Raw genomic sequence first — 24,997 nt, 5'->3', positions numbered from 1 at the left:
ACATTTGTTGTTATACATATGGTAAAACATCAATTCATGCAAGTCACAAAATATTGTATTTTCCCATTTACCCCTAGTGGTACTCATGCAAAGTGTTTTCACTGAGGAACAAAAATAGCAATAAGTAGACAATGAAAGCTGTTGACAGTGAGGTATGTGGTTTATCTCAAAATGTTGTTTCTGGCAAAAGTTTCTGTTGAGTTTCTCAAAAGTAATTTATTTGTGCTTGTGTTATGTTGTGATTTGGGTGAACCAACACTCTAAATAATCATTTGTTAACTTTTCCCCCTATGTGTAGGATGGTAAAAAGTAAAAAATAACTTAATTCTGAACACAATATTACAGACTATAATCTTAAATTAGAAAATGCAGTATGCATCAAACCCTGGTCTCAAGAATAATTTTCTCTTACAACGAGATGCCTGACACTGTTCCTAAATTGTCCTCTTTTTTTTTTTTTCTCCATCCAGACGTTCCCTCAAAGTGGAACAGACCCTGCCAGAGGTGGATGAGGAGGATGGGCTGCTGCAGAGAAGCTTGCAGGACGGACTGAGGGAGAACTACGTCAACTCCAATTCTTTCAAGCCCCCGTTGGCCCGCTCACTGCGTATCAAGGAAGAGCTCCTCAGCCAGAAGCACCGCCTTCTGAGCCAGCCTGCTGCTCTTTCATTGGCTAATCTAGAGTCAGCCGGCTTGCTCAATCATGGGCAGTCCCACTCCTTGCTTGGCCAGAAGGGCTCTTCCTCGTTCTGGGGAAGCAAGGCCCAGCTCGACAGCCTGCTGAAGCTAAAGCAGGCCAGTGGAGCTCTGAGCGGGGCCCTCAGTGACCTCAAAGACCTGCCTACATTCCTGGAGAATCACCACCACGGAGCCTTCTCCTTCAAGAGTTCCCTCCACCATCACCACCACAATCAGGTCTCCAAGGCCCAACACCACCACAATGAGGGCAAAAGAGACCAGGGCCACTCACCTCCTGTCGACCTAAAAATCCCCCAAGTTCGGGGCATGGATCTCTCCTGGGACTCCCATGCCTCTGAGCTGTACGGCTATGGTGCCATGGGTGTTGGGGGTGGTGGCCATGGGGAGAACACCCTGAGCCGGAAGCTGAGAGCCATCCTTCCCAAGCAGAACCGCAGGGGAGGAAGCCTTGGAAGCCTGCTGGATGGGGCAGCTGACTACTGGAACTCCGACTTGGACCACTCCAGTTCCGGGCCAGCATACTCCACCTCTGACGTGGAAGGGGACCCAAGCTCCAAACAGCCGAGGAAGAAGAGGGGCCGTTATCGTCAGTACAACAGCGAGATCCTGGAGGAGGCCATAGCAGTAGTGATGAGCGGGAAGATGAGCGTGTCCAAGGCTCAGAACATGTACGGGATACCGCACAGCACCTTGGAGTACAAGGTCAAGGAGCGCATGGGAACCCTGAAGAACCCCCCAAAGAAGAAGCTTAAGCTGATGATGAAGATGGAAGCAGGAGGCCAGGATTTTCCTGCCGAGTCAGAGAACACGCCCACCGCAACCCCACGAGACGACGGCCAGCCGCTGGCAGCTGCTGAGCTCAAGGTCAATGTAAAAGAAGAGATTGATGACAATTTCAAACCAATCGACTAAACGACTTACACATGTAAACCTCAGTCAAATGACTTAAGTAATTTGAAAATGGATGGGGCTTTATTTGTGCCAATTAACTTTGCAGTATCTGGGTGAGCACAAACGCAGGGATACTATGAGGAGGATTCTTAACACAAACTGGAGATAAACAACTAATCGGATGTTTTTTAACAAGCGTTGCTTGAGCGGCGCTGTATAAGCATTTGTTTAGCTTCTATATCCAGGGGCTTAACAAATGCAGCATTAGTTAAATGACAATTAATGAAATTTCCATAAGCATGCTGATAATCCCCTGCCTAAAAACCCAATCCCCCCATTTTCTGAACTTGATACAGTGAACCATTGCTGCTTATAAATGCAGTTTGGGCTTTGGACCATTCCAATTTGGGGGGGAAACGAGGGGAAGGTTGAAAATTAACTCCTTAAAAAAAACTGACAAATTATCCCTTTACTGCTCCCCTCTCATGGAGTACTAGCTGAAAATTGGTAAGTGAACTGTCAATTACATTTGAAGCCAACTGTAAGGTTTAATCATACCATTGATATTCCTCACCAGGGTTCTGAATCAAAACCCATTATTTTATTGCCAGGTAGCCATGACGCTTTAACTGCAAACCTTTTCTTTCCTCCTTAAGATATTCTGCTAATCTCTGTGCAGACAAAAGCAACATTAACCCGTCCTTTTTGAATGAGAAAAGACACACAAATGTCGTTCAGGGATGCATGTTTGTGAGTTTTGTGGACACTACTGACTTCTATAATTGACATCTTTTCATTTGATTAGTTTTCTTTCTTTTGCACTACACTTTGGGTTTGGCGCTTACAGACCAGGTTACCTCGGCATTGTTGCCCTTGCATCATGCACTTATTATGGTCTGTTTCTGAAGCCCAGTCGCAACGGGTCAGAGGTGCACATCGCCTGCATACGCTGATTCATAATCAGATCGCAGGAAGCTCTAAAACCCTCTTTTTTTTTTTGCCAAGGGACAAGTTGAGGGGTAATCTGGTTATGGATCAGCTATGTTTAAGGCGGAATGCTACCTCATGGACCTCCATCAGTGTCTCACTGCTGATCCTGGAATGCCGGAGCCGCCTTCAAGTTGCCCTCGAAATGGTGACCTAAATGAGCTCATTCCCTCATGGAGATCTTTATTGGATGAAGGCCTTTTAGGATCAGAATGTGAAACTCTGCTGCTATCAAGTTGACTATCTAGCGCCTATTCAAGGCTTTAGCTAGTCTAAGCTAACAACAACAACAACAACGCATTGCTGATGTTTTTTTCCTTTTCTAATCAAACTAAGCAGAATCGGCTTAGCTGATGAGTTTTAAAAGAAATTCTTCTCCCTCAAACTTCAAAGACAGTTTTAAAGGTAGTTTATTACATCAGTGTGCATTTATATAGGGTTGTTCATTTTGGGATGGTGGGTGGGCAATATGCAGTGGGGAGGGGTAGTTGATAGAGGCGAGGGAAAGGCAGATTTAATATATTATTAATTATTATGACTGATGATGTAAAAGCCAATCCGTGATTCTTGGTGATTTCTTTACTCCTCATTTTTAACTCAGGGTAACTGAGACAGATGATGTGGGTTTCAAATATGGTAATTTCCTGTTGGACCTATAGTAGACAAAGAGGAGGCCAAGACTTGCTTCTCACTAACTCTTTGTCCGCGGGAGGGGCCATTTGAGTTAATATGGCAGCGCCATAGAAGATAGACCTGCTAATGAATCACAAAAAAGAAGAGAAGACACTGACGTTAGGGGATCAAACTTATGGCGCAAAACTTCTAAAATAGCACTTTTCAAAACTAAGAGAAAAAACAAGAGAGAAAGAAAGCTGTTTGAGGTTATGCATGTAGTGTAGCTCTTCTCTGGGGGATATGGAGCGATGAGGAGGGCAGAGAGATGGAAGAAAAAAGCTTTAGTGTGTGAAGACTTTCAGAAAGCTGCAGCTTGGACCCAAACTACTCTTTTTTTTCCTCTCGATTACCTCCAAGATTAAAAGAAAAACAAATAGGAAAAAAATGGTCGACAGCTTGAACAAGTTCAGTTTTGTGTAGTGTCGTCTCATCGTTTTCCCTCCCCTCGCCACTGAAGCACCAGGGGGAAAAAATCATCACGTTTCACCAGGAGGTGAAAGAATATCCCTCAGAGGACACAGGCGGAAAGATAAAAAATGCTCTTTTGGTATTTTCCATGAGGAAAAGACTGAAGGAGATGACAAAAGCTTTTTAGTTGTCATGTTTTTTTTTGCTCTGTGGTAAATGTTGCTCTTCGCTCCTAACACTGCCTGGTGCTCACCCAGTCTGTGAGATTTTTAAAATGAGAATTGTACCTCTCTGTTCAGATGAAATGATGATGATTCACTCTTTTTGAAATGTATTGTATATTTTATTTATTGTTTTCTTTGATTATTCTCTTAAAATGGCATGCACCACTTTTTTGGCTGATTTTGGGGTTGGGCCAATTGAATATATTATGTTGAGGATTTCAACACAATTAATCCTGAGCCAGAGATGCTCAAACTCATACTAAGTTATGAATTAATCACAATCTAATTATAATTAGAATCATTTACTACCTGTTGCATACAATCTTAAGTTTCCCCCCTGTGGTCATTGGCTATCCACCTTGTGCTTTATAGCTCCCTTGGCTTGATTGGCAGGTATGCATGGCCAATGGGAAAAGCACCCCTGGAACAACAGTATTGCCGGGGGGGTCATCATGCATTAAATGCGTCCAACACTTTAACAATGCTGAGCATTTGAAGTGTCTAAAAGGTTGTTTTGTGCGTCGAGTTGGACCCAGCGAAGGACAATGCACTGATCTGATAGTTAAAACAGGACTGAAACCCCACTGTTGATAGTAAAGCACTTCTTATGAACACGCCTCTGATAAAAGGCATGATAGCTGCTCGCTTAGCCAGCTGTGAATATAGTTTGACAAAATGCGACTTAGATAGTGCCCCTATAATTGGCACTTAACACACAGGTTTGCATGGATACACTCTAAAAGCACTTAGACTGAATTCCCCTGAAAGGGGCGATTCCTTCAGGGCCAAACTATATATCAGAAATATTCTATCCTATAAGAAATGTTTGACCCTTACTGTACATTTGGCTTTAGCTATAAATTTGGCATTGGTTTCTAAAATAGCAGTAATTAAGTTTTTAAAAAGTCCCATTTTCAGCCTGATCTTATCTACTGAGGTGCATGCCATTTAAGGTATATTTATTTCATTTGATTTTTCTTGGATTTGTTTTTTGTTTGTTTGTCATGTGGTTAACGGCTCCCCCTGTCCGAAAAAGTCCTCCTTCTTGCAACTCAGAGTCTCACTGCTGTTTTAAAAAAAACAAAACCTCATACTATATTATATACTTAAGAGAACAGTATATATCTATTTATATACATTTATTAACAAATACTCACAATGAATGTAGTGAACTAAAATGAATATCTCAAACTTACAAAACCAGAACAGTGCAAAAAAGGTGGCACTGTCAGTTCATTTTAACAGACTGTTGTTTTTATTATTTTGCTTTTAGTTTCACTTTATGCTGCTTGCATTGGAAACGCAGTCGTTTTCTGACGCGGGCGTGCGACAGTAGCCTTCAGTACTGTAAATGTCTCAGGATTGAGCCAATGGGATGGGCAGCAATATTTGTCAGTCGGAAAATGGCGCAGACTTAACTACCTGTACAAGATGTAATTTATAGACGTATATATACAGTATATAAACTATATGTCGACTTGGTCAGCAGAGACCAAGTGCTATACCTCAATCTCAGAATAATGACTCCTTTCCGTGCCTCGTACTTTTCTGTATACCTTACCTGGGAGCCTGGTGAAGGGATAGCCGATACTCTGGGAAATATAGTATCCTCCGCTGTTTCTTTTCTTTTATCTGTTCGTTTTTCTTTTCTTTGTCTCCCCTCCCTCTTGCGAAGGGAGGAGGGAGACGCTTCAAGTGTCTGACTGACCAATATTTGCCACCCTACCTCTTTTCAGGTATTTTTTCGCAACAACAAAACCTTATAGAAGTATATAATGAGCGACAGATTGAGAAAAAAGAACCACAGGGATTATACAGCTATTCCTGTTTTTAGTACTGGATGGGGTTGTTATGGGAGGGCTGCAAACCTCTCATTTCTTCCTCTAAAAGTGAAAACATTTTGGGATTCAGTCGTCTGGTTTCACCCTGGAGGCGATAAGTCAGGTCCGTCCCACCCTGGTCTGAGAAAGAACAAGGCGTTTTTGTTCACTGAGGGTTTTTTTTTTTCCTTTTGTGGTTTATTGTGTTTTTAGGGGTAACATAACTCCAGGTTGAAACTTGACAGGGGGATTTTTTTTTTTTTTTTGCATTGTTTTTTTTCCTCACACCCAGAGAAATCAGAGACCCAGAGGGGAGATTGGGGGACAGGTGGACAAGTTAACCTTTCTTTATCCGCTTTATCCGTCTTGTAAAAGAAAAATATCCTATCCAAAATCTTTTACACTGCATTCCAAAAAAAAAAAAAAACACCCCACACACAGGAAAATGTACCTTTTTATATGATGAAAATGAAAAAAGCTATATATGTATATATTTATTTTACTGTTTTTGCATCTTCAGGTAAGCCAATCTATTTCTCTTTTGCTTTTCAGGTTGGTTTTTATTTTTATTTCTTTCTTCTGAGTGAAAGACAAAAATGTGATAAAAGAAGAAAAAAATGTCAAACAGCAACTACTGTAACCTCACTTAGTAGACGCCACATGACCTGTCATTTTGTTTCAGGATGGTGTGTGATGCTGCGGGCTACCAGGAAAGAAAGACCCATAATGTACATGATTGCCACGCTCCTCTCTGTGGAGAGGTTTCTTCAGTTTCTTTTTGTGTCACGCTGCATATCTGGTTGTCATTTATACCTCAGGTCCGACCACTTCAAAGCAGCTGATTGTACATTAGAAACACACAAACACAAATAAGCATCAGGATTTTTAGTACGGCTTGTTTCCAGATTTTTAGATGTAATTGACAAAAGCAGTTTTTGAATAATTGTCGTTTCTTGTTGTCGTCCTTCGTACTGTTGTTATTCTGATGACATCTTTTCCTTTCTTTGTTTTCTTATAAAAAAGAAAAATTCTTTAAAAGCCAGAAGCCAGGTTTCTGTGAATACAATCCTGTATTCTCTCTAGCACATACAGCCGTGGAAGAGCAGAACGCGCACACACACACACACACGCGCATAAAGAGACATGACGCACCTACAGCAACGAACACTCTCCCTCCCCATCAGGTAGCCACACTTTGTGTGGGTGGCTTATATTTATAATTATGAAGCTGGGAGTCTGCCGTTTCTCTTTTAGAAGCAGGTGGGTGTGTTTTGTCCACAGCCTGCAGAACATCAGCCTTGCTAGCTGATTTTGATCTGGGACACTGCAGGCACTGCCTCTGTGAAAATCACTTTGTCTTGCTTTAAAGACTGCTTTTCTTTCATTTTTTTTCTTTTTTGTTTAAATTAACCTACCAATCATTTCAGTTCTGTTTTATTTGACCAGTCTGTGATGTTCTGTGCATTCTTGCAGTTATTTTGTTATTTAAGTTTCTCTTTTCCTTCAACCTGCCTCATCTATTTCTGCCACTGTCAGAGATTCCCCGCAGTTTTCAGTGTTTACAGTTTAACGTGAAGGCAGCCAAGTCCTTGTGACAGTACACTGTTTAATTCATGTTTAGGATTAAAACGTTTTCCAGTTAAGAAAAAGAGAGTGTTCCCATGTTGTCTTGTGGCTGCATTGCATGCTGGTCCATCGGGGTTCCTAAAATTGGATTCTCCACCTAAAGACAAACACTATGAGCTAAAAATAAATAAAAATAAATATAAAAATATATGCAGGAATGCAAAGAACATCACCAGTAGCTTGGGTATATTTTGGGTCAGGTTCCCAGTCCAGAATCTTGGACTAAAGTAGTTTCTGCCTACTGTTTTTGGATGGATTTTTCTTTTAACTACATATCCAAGAATGACTGTCTCTCTCTTGCAACAAGATCTATTCTACATTGACTGATTCTCGTTGTGTTTTAAGCTTCACCATGCTGTCGTTTTTCCCCCCAGACATTTGTCAAATCGACGATAACAGATCTGTTCAAATGTGCAAGTGTGATGCCAAGTGCTGTAAATGTCAGAGCATTTGTGAAGATGTGACAAGCACTCACTCAGTATCAGTCTGGCTTTGAAAGCAGAGCTGAGTACAGATTGTAAAGGCCAGGCACACCTCTGGAATTATGCTGATCTGCAGCAATCAACACAACAGATACCTTCACTCCCTTTCGTTAAAATTTACTAAACAAGACATTTGGCAGGGGCTTGATGGTTTGGAGGAAATTTGGAGAAAATTCTGGACGTAGATTGTAAAGATAAGTCTTCATGTTGAAAGGTGACGCTCTCACTTTTATGTTGCAACTCTGAGTTGCAACATAAAATAAAACCAAACCAAATGAGAGCATGCAGAGTGTTACCTTATCAAATGTCTGAAAACTACATCAGGTATTACAGTATTTACTTATAATCTTTTACAAAATCGTGTGCTTTGAAAATAAGAAAACACATTTGAAGCCAGACTTTGAATATTTTTATGGGGCTGAATGTGTTTTCAAACCGCACTCTTCAGTTGCTAACTGCAGCCTGATTTTCGTCCTTCGACAAAACTGTTGATTTCCAAATTCACATCCTGGCTCAATAATCTACTACATGGACCACACTTACCTGCTTATTCACATTTATGGTGCCACCAGGAATAAGTGATTATTTATTTGTGGTTCTTCAATCAGTGGAATCAAGAGTGCCTTTTGAAGACATTAATCACAATCTCAAATCAAATTATTAAGGGCTGGTTTCTTAATCATGTATAGTCTAACCACCAGAGTGAAATCACGGAGCAGCTGCTTCAAGAACAACATTCTTCTGTCGAAGCAAAATGTCATGTGAGATTCAGGTCAAATTTGTCTGCTTAAATTCCCAGCCCCCTCTGTGATTATGTTGCACTGTGAAAGACTCACAGGCAAACATTTCTCACACTGGCTGTTATCCTCTCCGACGAGCGCATGGTGCTGGCGTGCATCTCACCCCCCGCCTCGTCAGAAAGCCTTGTTACAGATGGCCGACAGACAGACTGTCAGATAGACATGGCGGTCTGAGGAGGTGGATGGGAGTGCGAGGATGAATTCTTAGTGCAGTACAGAAGAATAAAGGCCTGCTTAAGGTCGCCATCCCCACCCCCACGCCAGTTAAACAACAGGCTTTTAATGGAACGAAGCTGAAATTCACCTCACAAACTAACGTTGGGCACATTGCGTCTATGACAAAAAGGTTCCACGGTTGATCTGAAACTCCACTTAGAGAGAGAAGGGAATTATTAGGAACAAAATATCAGACCTGATGTGCAGGTTGGAAAGGAAATTTAGAAAATAAAAGCCAGGGCTGTGTGAAGGAAATCTGGTCAAAAAGCTCTGTGATAGAGTGCATTTCATGAGGTGCCCTTTTGTGTTGCCATGACAATCTTGCAGCATTGTTCCCATGTGGAGGTGTGTCTGGCCCTATAGAGCCACCTACATGGACCAGCTGATCTCTGCTCTGAACTGTAATCCAGGTCTGCTGATACTGGTTTATCTACTGCATTCACATATGAGCATGGAGGTTTTGGGTTGACTTTGGAGAATTTAGCAGAACTGATGTCATCTTGTTGCAAAAAATACCAGTCGTGATGTGTAGGTGCTGCTTCTAATGTTGATTCTTTGGGCTTTGTCCAGTGCATTTTCAAAGGAAATTTGCTATTGACAGAAGACATGATTATACAAAATCTTTGTCCAACTCTCTTTATCTTACTCTTATTTGTATCCATGTGATAGCATCTATGAGCATGTATTTGTCCTTCTCTTTGCTTGTCTTGGAGATGCTCTCTGTTGTTTCTGTGCCGACTGCTTCAGGAGTCAGTCAGTTGCACAAAGTTGATTTGAAAACGAAAGCATAGTCGGTCGTGCCAGTGAAGTACCATTACAAGCATTTCATAGCATTTCTAGGCCTTATAAACTTTTGAGGTCAGGCCGGCTGGTTCTGGAAGGGTTTTGATGAAAGTTAAATGCCACAAAGAGCTAGCTGAATGATTTGTCAGGCCTCCCACTGGTGGACTTCAAAGACAGAGTGTCCTCTTATTGTTTGCTGACCGTTAAGATCTCCTCTAATTGTTTCTCCTTTTAGAAATGTGTCAGATCTTGATTGTCCTGTCACTCAAAAGCGTGAAGTTTCTGGAGATGCACCGTGATGCTGCAGCACTGCCATAGGTGGCCGGGTAGGGCCACACATCCCCTTCCACACCTCAGTAAACGTTGTTTGATTTTATTGTCACTTTCTTTGATGAAAAGTCATAAATCCCTTCACTTCACCTTCCCTCCCTAACTATGTGTCATCCTCTCAGCATCCTTGGTCAGTAGAGCGTGAGCACCATGGGACTGACAGGTCCTCGTTTATCCCAGGAGAGATGGGGTGTTCGTGGGCAGCACCAGGTCCTTCGCCACTCATCAGGCCTTTTCATAAACCTCACTGCCGCCTCTTAGGATTGTATACATGACCCAGAGGCCTCTGAACACGGTCTTCCTCTCTACCTTTCTTTTTCCTTTTCACAGAGGCTTTGCCATGCTTTGCTCTGATGAGGAACAGATTTAGATTTTTAGATTTAGACAGGGCTTGAAGTTCTTTCAGCAACAATGGTGGTCATTGTACTCTGCAATATTGAGAACTGTTTCTAGAAAAAAAACACACACACTGACATACTACATAGATACAGTATGTTTGGCAGTTGGTTAATATTTCAGCCTTAGTGAAAATTTCATGAACTCTACACAAGAGAAACTCAATATTTTAAAGGTTTGGCCGTTAATGTTGTATGATGTCTCTGATCTCTTATTTTGATGTTTCAGAGTAATGGGCTCGGGCTTGACTTTTAGTTTCTGTGTTTAAAAATGGAAAAACAACAACAAAAAAAATCAGTTAATGAGAGGGGTTGAAAGTTAATGGGTTTTGTTGAAATTGCCAGTGCATTGCTATGATTCTCTTGTAGCTTCTTTTTGTCGTCTTTCAAGTTATGACATCTTCTGCATTTGAACTTTGGAGTCTTGACGACCACCTTCTCTGTTACCAATCAATTGTGAAGTCTACACTACATGCAGATGTGTGCACCCCACCAGCCAGTGTATTTATAGTCGAGCTGAGGAGCAACAATGGCTCACGAGCACGATAGTCAGGTCAGACAGACCGGCACTTGGTGATATCTGAATTCAGTCACACCTCAAACTCATCTGGCTGAATTTGACTCGTGAAAGCCAGAATAACATCACTTAAAAGGCTCTTTGAAAAAAACTTTTTATCATTTTGACTGATTCTGTACATTATTTTCAGCCAAATACTTTTTCAGTGCTTTATAAACAGCAAGGATTGTAAATATGAATAACTCTTAGCAGGGGAGGCTCATGCGGAGCTCACTTAATGGCCATCTCGTTGGTCCTCTGGAGATCTAACTTACAAGACTTAGACTGTTGCCTTCCCGAATGTCAAAAGTAAGGAAAGCTGCTTGTAAAACCACAAAAACGTGCGCTTTGACTGAATCTGCATTTGGGAAAGTAACGCTGAGTGTTTTTGTCTTTGATAATGCTTTCCATCTTGGTGTTTCTTGGTGTGCAAAAATGTAAAGAAGGAAAAAAAACGTACAACACAGAATACCTCAGAAAAGAAATCCATGTAACCTTGACAACCTCCACATATTGTCAGATCCCGTCCAACACTCATCCTGTGCACTTTCATCTCCTGTCCTTTGCCTTTGTTTTCCCCCTTGCTTCTTTTGCCATGCAGTGCTTAGAGCCCACTGGAGGTTCCAGAGGTTTTTATACCACTTTGGTTTCACATCCTCATATGTGTTCCGTCTTTTTATTTGTGAACATTCTTGGTCTCAAACCTTTCGCAGCCCACCTTGTGTTCCTCAGTTAAAGACGAAAAGGGGTTGTTCTCAAACAATTTGGCACATCGCAATTTCCAAACAGCTTGGAAAGATCCAGAGAAGATACCCTTACACCGTGTCCTAACTGAATACAACACGAGCGAGCGTCAACAACAAAATCAGTTAAATTGCATTGTTTTCTATTGGAATGTCCCAAGTGGCGCGTTGAAAGCGCTGCAACATGGACCAGGAACGGTTGATTCATTAAGTTTAAATGAGGAGTTAACCTAAATAAGGTGGCAGCTGGCTGGAGGGAGATGACCAGGGAGGTGGAAGTTTCTAGTAAGAAGAGTTATTTTTGTATGTTTTCTGTCAGGATGCTCAGCAGAGTTTGCTAGCTTGCAGTAAAGAAACATCTAAATATCACAATATAAAACATGTTTTCTGTTTCTACAAACATAACTAGTTAGCAAGTACTCACCCATCTTTAACTTGAGTGGTTAACCTCTCCAGTCTGATCTCGAGCGCACAGCTGATAGGTACATGGTTTGTTTACATGACAACAGATGTGCATATTTAACGGATTCAGTGTGGACAGAGGGCGTCCGATGTTTCGCGATGCGACGCAATAGTCGGATGCTCGCATTCAGTTAGGACGCGGTGTCAGAATCCCTGCAAAAGATGGGGTTTCATCAAAACAGAAAATCCTCCTGTCTTTTGATCTTAAAAGTGGGTTTGCTGAAAGAAGGACAATATAGAAGGCCAATACGTGGAACACTTGAAACCACACAGTCCCCACATTGTTCCTTTTGGGTACCTCTTTATCTACCTTATCTACTCTTTATTGTTGTTAAAACTGAATGTAAAAAAACGCAAAACACAACTAACCTCTAATTTAACTATACATATTTAAGAATAAGAAATACTCTATATGTGCACATATATATACCTATACAAGCCCCACACAGACACAAACACATATGTATATACAAATCTCTAATGTCATATACTTTTATCTTGAAAAGGAAGAGGATGAGCCTTTTCCAATAATGATTCAGGGAAACAAAACAGAAGTCCAGTGCAGTATGTTAGGTAAAATCACTGTTGCTTTTGGTGTTCGTTTTCTTACTCTGTTCTTGCTTGTTATTTCCCCATGATGTAGCATAGGGCAAAGGGGCAGGGCGACTTGAGTTTTTGTTAACAGAAGAAGTAGTGGAACTAGGATCTAGTGTAGTTGTAGTCCTTTAAAGCCTGATTCTGTGAAAATGGGGGTGGTGGAGGGAGGGGTGGGAGGGCTTTTTCTGAAGCGGACACTGTAAAAACAGTATATTTATGAAGAGGACTTTTGGTTTGTGGGTTGGGGGGGGTCTTTAGGACAGTTGTATATAGAACTGCTTTACCCATCAACCCTTGCCTGTCTTTTTCACAGGTTAGGTGGAACTGTATATTGAAGGCACTGAGGAGAAACTGTTTGTGTTTTTATGTCTAGAAAAGTAAACCGTTTTAAATGAAGGAAGTGGAGGGGGGTGATGATCCTGTTCAGGTTCTCTAAAGAACCCAACAGACAGTGAAGTCGTCGGCATCTCCCTCAAGGTTTGCTGGGAGCAACGGACGGTTTCGTGAACGTTGACCCTCTCGATATTTTTGCATGCTGGTGTACATACCCCTGTATCAGTCCTTTTGTTTGAAAAGGCTGGTTAATCCAAAAGCGCCCTTTTTGGATGTTGTCCGCAGGACAGATTCTGATGTTTTGAATATGAAATATTGCCCCTAAGAAAAAAACCCCTTTCCTGAGAAGAAGGAGCAACTAAGGTGATGTTTGTCACTGCAGCAGCTTTCGTAGTGGTTTTTGGCTCTTTTGCATTCATTTTTTTCCTTGTGTAAAGTAACAAAAAAAGTGTGTATGAGTGTGAATCTGTGTGGCTGTGTAAGAAATAAATGTGAAAAGCTTGCTTTTTTTGATTTTCCTCTGTTGTTCTTCAACCGTATTTTAGACTCAGAGCTGTTTTTTTGGTTTGTTTTTTTTAGGAATATTAATCTACCTGCACTCTTATGGTAACTCAATGGAACAAGTTTGAAGAATTGCATCTCTGAACTGTCTGTAGGAAAAGATGCCTCTCTTTGGGCGCCTTACAGATCCAAATTACATTACCCAGACACCCTCAGGGACCCTCAACAACACTGCTCTCACTCTTATTCAGGTACTTAATCTACACCGAGGCCTAGCAGTGATCAACCTTAACTATGGTTTATTTTCATTAGCCTGTTTGTATGAAGATGAAAATTACCGGCAAAATCTTAAACGATCAGAAGCAGTTTTTCTCGCCCTCAGAATTTCTGTGTTTTGTGTTCTACTCATGGGATTACTTCTCTTTTTCTATCATTTAGTTGTCTTTTCTTTATTTTCCGACCTCTGGATATTTTTAGTATCTTATGAATGTCAATCTAATTCTCAGTTTGGGACTGCTGAGTCTTTGTTTGCACTTTTGGCTTTTACTCTGTGCTGAGCATCAACGGAGCCATCTGGTATTGTGTGGCTACGAAGCACCAATGTAACGATGACTTACACCAAACTAACCTCTTAAAACAAACATTTCATGGAAGTGCACAAAACAGTGGTTTGGCTTTTAAATAGTGTTGTAAGCCTCCACAATCTTTCATACAGTATGTTGGTTTAAAAAAACTTGGAGAACACCGCAGTTACAGTAAGCCATGTTCAGGTATCCATCTGGTTTAAGTGCTAACTAAGTTTTTTCTCTCCACCGCCAGTGGAGTTACACACAACAGAGGAATGTGACAGATCTGCCTTCAAGTTCTTCTAAAGTTTCAGGGAAAACTTAGTAAGCCTCACTCACCACAAGTGAAACCAGAAAATGGTGGAGCTCAGCTGGACATTGTGTGATCAAACCTGCAGAACTGTAGAGCTGTGAAGGAACAAGGCGAGTCAAACTGGAGCAGAAAGATCTGTTTCAGTACAATTGTTCTCATTTGTTCGTTGACACTCTTCCCTGCTTTATTGGTTGGAAGACTTTTGGAAGACTCCTGTGGACTTTAGAGTCAGTTTTTCTAGAACTAGTCATGCAAAAGCAGTTAGTTATTGGCCTGGCCTGGATGACAGGAGTGTATTTTGAATTTTGCCTAAATTTTGTACATCTTACAACAATCAAATCAGTGAAGTTTGATGATAAGTGTGTAAAGAAAATATAGGCTGTATTGCATGTTGTAAGAACTCTTAACTCTTTTACTTTCTACATTCCTGACGTTGGTTTTGGTAGTAACCTGATTTTGTTTGTGATAGAGATAGCTCTGATTGGGTTGGAAACGGCTTGTGATATTTGGGTAGACAGAAGAAGTGTTGTCCATGGGTTTGGACTATAGTTTGGGTAGAACAACAAACCTCTTAATGTTTTCAGTCTTGATTTTTGTCCTACTGAGATTTCTGACATTTCGTAATCTCACCTCGGTTCTTAACGGGTGGCTGCAGGGCCTGCTGGGCTTTTTCCTCTTTTCCACTGGGATTTGTTTTTGGGTTTGACGATATACCTCATTCCTTCAGTCCAGCGGGCCCTAGGGGGCGCTGTGCCGATGCTCAGGAGGCCCAGGCCCCCTTTCATGATTTGGTCCCACCTGGACTGTACCTCTCACAAACACATACACATATAAACACACACACACACACACACACACACACACACACACAGGTTCTCCAAATACCCCCAAAGGACCTCATTTTTTCAATATCTACTGTTTACAGTTTGACAATAAAATTGTATAATTTAAAAAATATTTTTCTCATATTATAGTTTTATTTATGTACAATAATTTTCTTTTGTTTTCGTTCTTATTTTGTACCTTGTGAGTTGGACTTTTATTACTAGGCTTATATTATCGATGTCCGTGTAAGTGAGCACTTAACAAGGATCACAATAATTGGTTTTAGTTTGATTGACTGCACTGTTTTATTTTTCTCTTTCTCTCTCCCTGTTTAAATGCAAATTCTGATTTTCTGATTGGGCTGATGAATAATAAATTGTCTCATAATGTCTGATTTTTTTGACAAAAAGATAAAGACGATGATTTGATTTCCTAGAGTCTTTTTTTTTTTTTTACTTCATTTTGCATTTAAAGTCAGGCGACGCTGATTAAATCGGTCTTTGTGCATGTGTAAAATACTTTACTGGTTATGTTATATTCAATTTGGTAAAAAAAAAAGAAAAAAAAAGAAAATTGCCATTTTTGCCACACATTTCAGCTGTAATGTTGTGTAAGGTAGTATTCACTGGATGCTAGAACCTTCTTTTCAAAACCACTATTCTTCTAATAAATTTTGTTGTGAAAATAAAATGTCAGTCTCATTTGTGTTGATTTGTTTCCGTATAACTCATTGGTGTTATTACGTCTGACGTGAAAGTTACAAGTGGGGGAGTTTCTCCTACGAGACAAACATACATCTAGTCCTCCATTCCTGACTGAATGCAGCAAAGACCAAGGCACACGGCTGACATATGACCCTTTCCCTCCCTGGGTTAACGGCTTTCATAAGCAGGGGGCTTTTTTGCCTTCAATCGATAGTGCAGCTGAAGATAGACAAGAAACGGCGAGAGAGAGGGGATGTCTTGGTACATGGGATGTGCGCTCTATCAGGTGCTCACCAAGGTGCCCCCAGAAACCAGGTTTCTAGTTTACATGATGTTTAAGAAATCAGTTTACTGGAGAAAGCTGACTGTAACTCTGTTACTTAGTTCATTTAAAATGCAATTAACTATGTAGCAACAGTTAACGCAAGCTAATACAAGTTAAAGTCCTGGGTCGTGAAGCATAGACCCATTCAGAGTGTTAAATTATTGATGCATTCACACAAAAGGTGGTATTTTAATATTGCAGGTGGTCCAGGAGGCACTGTTGGGTTATGGATGTATATACACTGTTGGGTTATTAATTCTAACATCCTTTATATTATATGAAGTTATAATTTTGCTTTGACCTTTTGACCTAGAGCCCTCAAACTTGGCCCACCTACTCATACTATTATAGTTTTCATACAACTATCACCAATCAAGAAAAAAAGAGTGATCATCTCATGACAGGCCATACACTGAAGGATCACATAAAGATTGACAAACTGCTGCAAATGGCTGATATTAACAGTGTAATGGACAAAATTTAAGTGACTGTACTGTGATGGTCACACAAGGTATCAGCAAAGCCTTTGGAGAGGTGGGACTCACATCTCCTGGAAATCCTTGCAGCCAAAAATGCTGAATTCAAAAGCAGCCTGCAGTACGGTGCCACTATCTGGAATTAGCTGGACAAGTCTAGGAACAAACAGGCTTTCAAATGGAAACAAGAACTTTGCCTGAATAAAATTAAGGCAAAATTCTGGTTTAAACAGGAACTATATGATCAAAGACTAGGTAAACAAGAATATGAATATGACCGGACATTTAATGCCAGCTTTCAGCATTTGTCAGTTTTCGATTCTCAGTAGATCAGAAACATTTTTTCATAAGGTGTCCTATGGACACACATTGAGGTTAAATACCCACCCTGTTTAAGCTAATTTGTGCTCTAATAGAAAAGCTGAAACATGTTCCTGGACAGAGTGGCACTTATTCCTTCATAAATAATCTTTTGCTGAGTACAGATTTGTTTGTGTTCTCTCTGCAAGCCTGACAACAGACAAGTTAACTTTGGACTGCCATCAAGTTACTCAAGGAATTAACGTTAATTAGCAACAGCCGATATGACGTGCCGCCTGCGACGATGACGTTTGACATTTTAACCGGTAAAAGCAACGGTCAGTGCCGGCTAAAAAAAAAAAAAAGAGATGCTGCTACTGAATGCTTTGTACACTGCTCTTTGCTAATGATAATTAGCGTCATAGCTTATGGAATCCACGTATTTCACCAGTGCAGTGAAAGGCTGCATTGTCGAAACGAGAGCAGTGCTGCAACACGAACAGCATGAGGTGAACAAAAACAGCAGAGTACAGTAATGAAAGGATCTGATTTTGACCGATTTTATTTTAGCTGATACAGATCCATCAAAACATGCCTGGATCGGCCCTGATTAGGATTGCCTCGGGACATTTCCACTCTATATAAGCCGCGTTTCCATCCAAAGTACCAAGAACTTTCTTTCCCAGGAACTACTTTTCAAGGAACTAAAAGGTTTATATCAGCCCATTGTTGTTTGTGCTTCCACAGTGGTCTAAAGACCCGCAAAGTACCCCTGATTTTATTGTATTAACTTATTAAACACACCTGTAATTCAGCATCAGGACCTCTGCTTATTTTAACCTATGTACTCTCACCTGTTTTAAATACTGAGCTTACTGGTGTATAATGGTGAAATTAACAGCCACTGCTTCCTCAGAGTTGTAAATATTAGAATATGGTAACACAAGCATAACGTGTCTTTTCACGTATATAGTAGTATATACTTGTTTTAAGAACAGCCACTATACACACATTTGGTTCCACAACTATTTATTTATCTGCAGAAATATAAATGTGCAAAATACAGCGTTTGTGTGCTTCAGCAGGAGACATGGAACGAGGGCTGCTGGCGTCGCAGGAGTAAACACACTGCTCCCTGCAGCCTGCAGTTCGGTGTGCCCGCCCGTTTCATCTAAAGAACACGTTGAAAAAAAAATGGCGTGTCTCACTGCGACGACATTAACAAGATATCATTTTGTACGAGCGATTTAGCCAACACTTGCCTTAACGAACACCGCGATTCTACACCATGAGCGGTTGGCTTTAGCATGTAGCTAACATTAGCTTTTGGCTAGGGTAGCAATAGCATGACAACAGTTAGCGCTGTAGCATTTAACAAGCATGATGTGGGCCGTATGTGATTTACCTTCAACCATGGCTTCCAACAGCACAGTAGCTGAGCCGCTGCGCCAGAAAAGGCTGGCCTGTGACCCAGCAACGTATTAATCCATACGGTCAAACCACTTGCTGCTCCGCCCCACCCCGAAAGTCCCCCCGAGCAGGGACCTTTTGGGGGGTAAATTAAGGCTCCCAGAACTTAATTTAGACCCTGGTCCCTGTGGTGGAAACGCGACTATGTTGGACACTGGTGAATAACTCCTCCTACAAATCTCTGTATAATTCATGAAGATCGCAAGTTTACTGTTCACTTGTGTCACTGGGCTTCACATCAGTCTTATTTAGCCAGTAACCCTGCTGCTTTAAGGTGTAATTCAACCAATGAGATCATTTCCACCAGCAGACTATCGCTGCCTCAGAGGAACTAAAACCAATCGAACATTTATTCTCTCTCCAGCTCACCTCTCACTCTGCTCGCCAACTCTTTTGTCTTTCTATATCTCCTCCTTTCTCTGTCTTGCCTCTTTCTTTTTACATAAGTCTCTCTCTCTCTCTCTCTCTCTCTCTCTTTCACTCTGCTGCAGGGCCTGAGGAAAAAGGCCTGTGCGGTGGATGGAGGCAGAAAAAGACAAATAACTTTTCAGGGCACAGGAAGTAGGTCATCCTCCTATCAAATATTTATTTTTCACACTATGCCTAAAGCTCCGAGAGAACTCCCTCTTTAGAGCGTGTATGTGTGCGTGGCTGCGCATGGAATTTGAGTACGGAGACTTCAGGAGATCTGACCTCAATTTTTTTCATTCAGTGTTTTCTTTATTAAACATATATTGAAATAGCTTTCCACCACAGTGTCTCTGTGTGCATTTACAGTATGCATCCATTTTTAGTCCATTTTAGTACATAGCAAATTGGATGTTTTTATATATTTATAGCAGTATGTGTTTTTTAATTTACCCACTGACTTGGGTGGGAAGAGAAGTGAAGGGAAAAGCAAGGTGAGCAGATTAAAGTAGTTTGTGAGTAAACACTACAAAAAGGTGGAGGATTAAGTAGAATTAAAATGGTGATATAAGAAACAACTTACTAGATATAGGGTAATGTATTAATGTATTCTTTCAAATATTATATTTAACTTCGTGATGACTTTCTTCGTCAGCAGTATGTTTTATAAAGTCACCCAAAAACACACAACTCGTGTTTTGGACTTTTTCACCTGCGATTCCGTTTTCACACCAGCTCGGTGAGCCGCGTTTGGAGGAGGCTTGTTGTTAATGCCGTAGCTATCGAAACAATCAAACACAATGCGGTACTGAAGGTGCACTTACAAGCTTTTACTAAACAACGGCATAAGTAGGAGACTCTGTGTGTTTTTCTGCAGAGCATGTGCGATTGTCAGTAGATCGCATGGGAGGGGTAGAGCGAGGGGAGATTGTCCACTAGTTAATTGTAATTGTAATATACCTGGGCGGTGGGAAACACTGCTTGATCTTTTGTAACCAACCCACTTCCACGCTACTAAAGTCGCTCCCCTTTTTGGAACTCCTCCACCGTGAAGCGGCACACCACCAGTAGCAATGCTACTTTCGCTTACAGCAATGCTTGTTGATGCTGTGCATAACGTTACGATTATCATGGTATGACTTTTTTTTGGATAATATTAAAAAATTATACGAGTATTATTGTGAACGATATGATATGGCACACCCCTTTCGCCCGTGCTTCAAATTATACCGTGATATAAATTTTAGGCCATACCGCCCAGCCCTAAGGTGCACCTAAATTATGTGCTGGTGCACCTGTGCCACCAATGTTAAAAGTTAGTCTGGAGCCCTGTCAAGTGAACTGGTGGACGCCATTGAGCAGCTTTCTGTTGTAGCTGGACAATATGGTTTAAATTAGTATCATGATATTAATAAGAAACTGTTACTGATATCAATTTATATCATGCTATTGCAAGTTTTCTGCAAGTTTATGCTTGTTTACGGGTGTTTTGATAAATTACTCTTATTGGCTTTGTTTGTCGTAAGTTAATATCTTTCACTTCATTCTCTCCTCTGCTTTGCTGTCTGCTAATTTCTCACATTCGAACCCAAAACAATTTGCTGGTTCCAGGCACCGAAATATGTATATTTGCAACTTTTCTCATTGTACACTGGATATTTTTAGGTTATTTTAAAGACGTTACCTAAGGCTCTGAGAAATTGTAATGGGACATTTTTCACTGACATTTTATAGACCAAAGATTAATAAAAAAATATATATAAATAAAAATCAGCAGATTAATTGATAATTAAAATAATCTGTTTTGTTGCAACCCTACACAAGAATCAATAATGTTACTAGTGATTGTATTTCTAAATCTAGTGGTTGTATTTCTAATTGTGTTGCAAACAAACAATTATTCAATTATTTTTAATTGTATGTTGATCGACTAATCAATGAATCAAGTAATTGTTTCAGCACAAGACATGACAGGACACTGGAGAGAAGAAGCGGATATTTCATTTCTAGCATTTAAACTAGCCATTAACTGCCTGCTGCTGCTGCTCTTTCCAGTGTGAGACGATGGAGCAAAAAAGCAGAAGTAGCAACCGTTTGATAAAAAGCTTTAATGGCTCCCATTGTGTCCTCCTGCACAGTGCATGACAGAAATGTGCGCTGAAGAAATGTAGGGGTAGAAACATTTGATATAAAATATTCTCCTCATTCCAACCTTTTTACTCCTGAGACATGAACACATCTCCCTCCTCTGTCCCTGTTTTTCATATACACACTGACTACTGTGAAAATGTCAGAGGCCCCCATCAGAAGCCCCTCCTGCTGTGGTGTGTGGTGGCTGGGCCCAGCAAGGCTCCCCATTACTGATTAATGGAACCGCATCAGCTCCATTCAATTAAGGCTCAGCGCCAGCCCCATGTGGTCGTCTCCCCAGGCCTGTCTGAGCTGCGTTTAGCTGCAGCACACCGATGATGGCGGCTCCTAACGAGCTCCGATACAGCAGCAGAGGGTGAACCACCTCAACTCGCTTCACTGTTAACCTACTTTTTTTTTTAAATGTGTCTGATTTTCCTTTTAAATGTTGTTTTATTCCTTGTCTGAAGCACTTCGACTTGCCTCTGTGTTCTAAAGGTGCTATGCAAATAAACTTGTCTTTTAACCTTCGCTCACATATAGGGCACGAATTATTAATACATTGCTCCAGCTGCAGATACACAGCGTTCAATGGGATTTAGTGGCGATATGACTAGTTGAATAATCGATTAATAGACCTACAAATAAATATATCAACAACAATTTTAATAAATCGATTGAGCATTTAAGTTATTTATCATCAAAACAATTGCTGGTTCCAGGATTTGCCGCTTTTCGATGTTTCATATAATTTGAAATTGAACATCTTTGAGTTTTGGACTGACAAAACAAGCAATCTGAATAAGTCACCTTGAGCTCTGGGAACGTGTGATGGACCAAACTATTTGTTTCTCAAATCAGATCTTTAAGACAGACTGTCGGCACTGTTATTTGCAAGTGATCAGATTGGATTTGTGTGTCCAGACATCACCAACCTATCTGCATGGGTTGCTGTGGTAACGACAGAGGCGTCAGTAATTACGTACGCTGGTGACACGGCTTTCCAACGCAGTCATTGTCATTGTCTGAAATCCGATTCGAGCAGCCCAAGCTTCCAGACTGAGACTGAGAAAATAAATCTGATTGGAATCGCATTTCAAGCCACCTCCAAATGTGACTTGGAGCCGATTTGCAAAAATCACATTTCATGTAGTTTTTTTTTTTGCTGTCCAGACTTTCTAAAATCAATCTGTCTTAATTGGATATGATGTGATATTATTTGTAGTTCTGAGGTTAGAGATTTCACTTTCACGTTCACATGAACAGACCACTGTTACACAGGGGAGGCTCCAGGATTTTTGACTGCAATGCCTACGGGGGTGTTTGTTATTTGGAGGCAAAGCTAGATTGATTACATTGACAGAAAAATTTACCTTTTTACATTTACAACCAAGTGTTCATTTTGTTCATAAGGACCAGAGCTGTTGATATGTTGATTGACAGCAAAATAGGCCAGTTGGATGAAGCCTCACTTAAACAGTAAGCACCTGCAGGATTTATTCAGCAAAATCAAATCAGTCACGGGAGATCATCAAAGCAGACTCTAGAAAAAGCGCTCTCATTCGCCAGTGAATAAATGTGTAACACATCTGTTGTTGTTGTTGTTTTGTTTTCCTGACAAATCACAATTAATGTTAACAAAAAAAGTTAACTTAAATTCAAATCCACCAGCCTGCCACTTCCCTCAAACCTGAACACTAACTGGCTAGTTGCGCACTACATGGACTGACATGCTAACCAACAGACTAATGTCACTGAAAGAGTAGCTCACACATAATGTTAGTTAACAGTCTTACCTTAAAACGTGTTCGTTCATCTTCTCTGCAGAAACGTCCAAATCCACATATGATTTCATTTCCAAATGATAAAGTCCTGAGCTGTTCCAACGGGTAAAACAACCGTTAGCAGCACGTTAAACCAAGGCTAACCGGTTAAGCTAACTGTTAGCTGGTCAGTTGAATCCCTCTTTAGGGGCCTCTGTCATTAGCAGGCTAGCATCAATACCAGCTCCACAGTCACTGTCACCTGTCTCCGCCGTCCTCACTGGTTGTAGCTGTCCGTTTTTCCCATGTCCTTCTTTCTTATGTAAAAGTGTCAGTCCTGTAGCTTTCTTCCACCAACTAAAGTTTGTTCAGCCCGCCAACTGATATCTGTCTTAAACCCGGAAGAGGCTTTACGCTCTATTCTGCGTCTGTGTGCAGCAGCGACACCGTGTGGCGGTGGAGAGTAACACCACGGGTTATAATGAAGAAGGATTCAAAAGAAAATAATATATTCTTCTTCTGTCAATATTCATTTATTAAAATTAAACATTGACATTTAAATACCTTCAGCTTCTTAGCGTTCATCCCCTGCTGAATGCATGGATTTATTCTGGAGCACAGCCATAAATAGCTACTGCATACCACACCAATATCATATTATGTATATTAAGTCAAACTAAGCCATATTAATCTGACAAACTGTATGAATTGAAATTAAATGAAAAGGAAAAACTTATATATACATCCTGTCTAGGTAAAAAAATAAATACTTCATTATAGTGTTAGATATTACATCAGACATTGGAAATGTTAGTCTTTCTGCTTATTTGTTGAGCAGATATCATCATATCATATACTCTGTTTGATCAGCTATTCCTGATTGGCATGTAAATGATGTGTGTTAATTTCATAGTGTTTTGTCTCAGTAAACCTACACATTAAATACTGATGCATGTGAGAGCTTTAGCTAATTTCGTTAGACTCAGCAAAGTACTGTTCTTAAAAGTCTTAAAACATTTCCAATAATAGACGTAGTTTATCATGAGGTGTCTCTGGGTCCAGAAGTAATTAACAAGTATTAAATGAACTCATATCATTTAAAAAGTTTCACTATTTAGTTGTAATCATATAATTTGTTTTCTAGTAAAATCTTGTCTCTTTTTCATCCTGCTGAGCTCCTACTTCCTCTGTTTTAATTAGTGTTAATTAATGCCAGAGTCAGGTCAAAAATAGCAGGAAAGAGGAAACCATTGATTTTCTGATTATTTTTTCCACACCCACACAAACAGTTTGGATGTGAAGAAAATCTGAAAAGAGTAAAGATAAATCTCATAATTATTTATTTTGTATTAAAAAATATAGGGAAAAAGTAACATTTATTTATATAGCACCTTTCTATATCAGATGTCAAAAAAGTGCTTCACAATAAAATAAAAGTGAGACATGAAATAGAAAATAAAAAATAAAAAGCTTCCTGTATACAGAGATTAGTTTATCAATCTTGAACTCTGCTCCTCGTAGTGCTTCAATGTGTTGTAAGACCGTCTGAATGTGGCTGAAGACAAAACAGCTTCAATCTGCAGCCTTCATGAACCTTTATTGGTACACAGTGAGACTGAAACACATCCAGAGACCTTGCTGCCACAGTCAAGCCTCCACATGTCTGATTGGACGTCTTCAGCTCCTCCGTGATGTGGCCGTGACACAAAAAATAAAGGCAACATTCTCAGGGAGCTAAATGAAAACCTCACAATGCAACTTAATTTGATGCTGAAAGGAGAGCAAATGTTCAACAAGGTCAAACCTAATTGAAAATGATTGAATCACCGTTCTATGGGGGACTAATGGCAACCTTTTTTTATTATTTCTCTTTCTTTTTTCTGTAACAGGAACTCCTCCCAGGTCACCTTGGTAGTTTCGACTCCTTCTTTTGGCAACTGCCTGAGATATTCAGTTTGCCTCTGGCGCTCTAAAACCCCTTCCCCCATCTTTTTCTCTTTCTCTGTCACTTATCCCCCAACCTCCTCCTTTTTTACCCTTCCTCTCCTCTTTTTTTGAAATTTTTGTTTGCCTTCATCCCAGCTCCCTCCTCTCTCTTCTTCTCTCTTTTTCACCTGTTTCCTCTCTTGCAGCTCACCGTATCCAAGAGACGCTGTAGCCGCAGGGTGTGTGTGTGTGTGTGTGTGAGA

At 40.5% G+C, this 24,997-nt stretch overlaps 1 protein-coding gene across 1 annotated transcript in view; it reads left to right on the top strand.

Moving 5' to 3' along the window:
• The window catches only part of lcor (ligand dependent nuclear receptor corepressor), an 86,838-nt gene extending 70,916 nt beyond the window's left edge, over positions 1–15,922 (top strand). Inside the window, exon 7 of the mRNA XM_044190329.1 lies at positions 471–15,922. Coding sequence (XP_044046264.1) covers positions 471–1,611 — 1,141 coding nt within the window. The 3' untranslated portion in view covers positions 1,612–15,922. The remainder of the gene's footprint in view (positions 1–470) is intronic.
• The last annotated feature ends 9,075 nt before the right edge of the window (positions 15,923–24,997 follow it).

Source organism: Siniperca chuatsi, linkage group LG3, assembly GCF_020085105.1.
Source record: "Siniperca chuatsi isolate FFG_IHB_CAS linkage group LG3, ASM2008510v1, whole genome shotgun sequence".
Lineage (NCBI taxonomy): Eukaryota > Metazoa > Chordata > Actinopteri > Centrarchiformes > Sinipercidae > Siniperca > Siniperca chuatsi.
The sequence above is the reverse complement of the archived record's forward strand: the minus strand, read 5'-3'. Positions and strand labels throughout refer to the sequence as shown.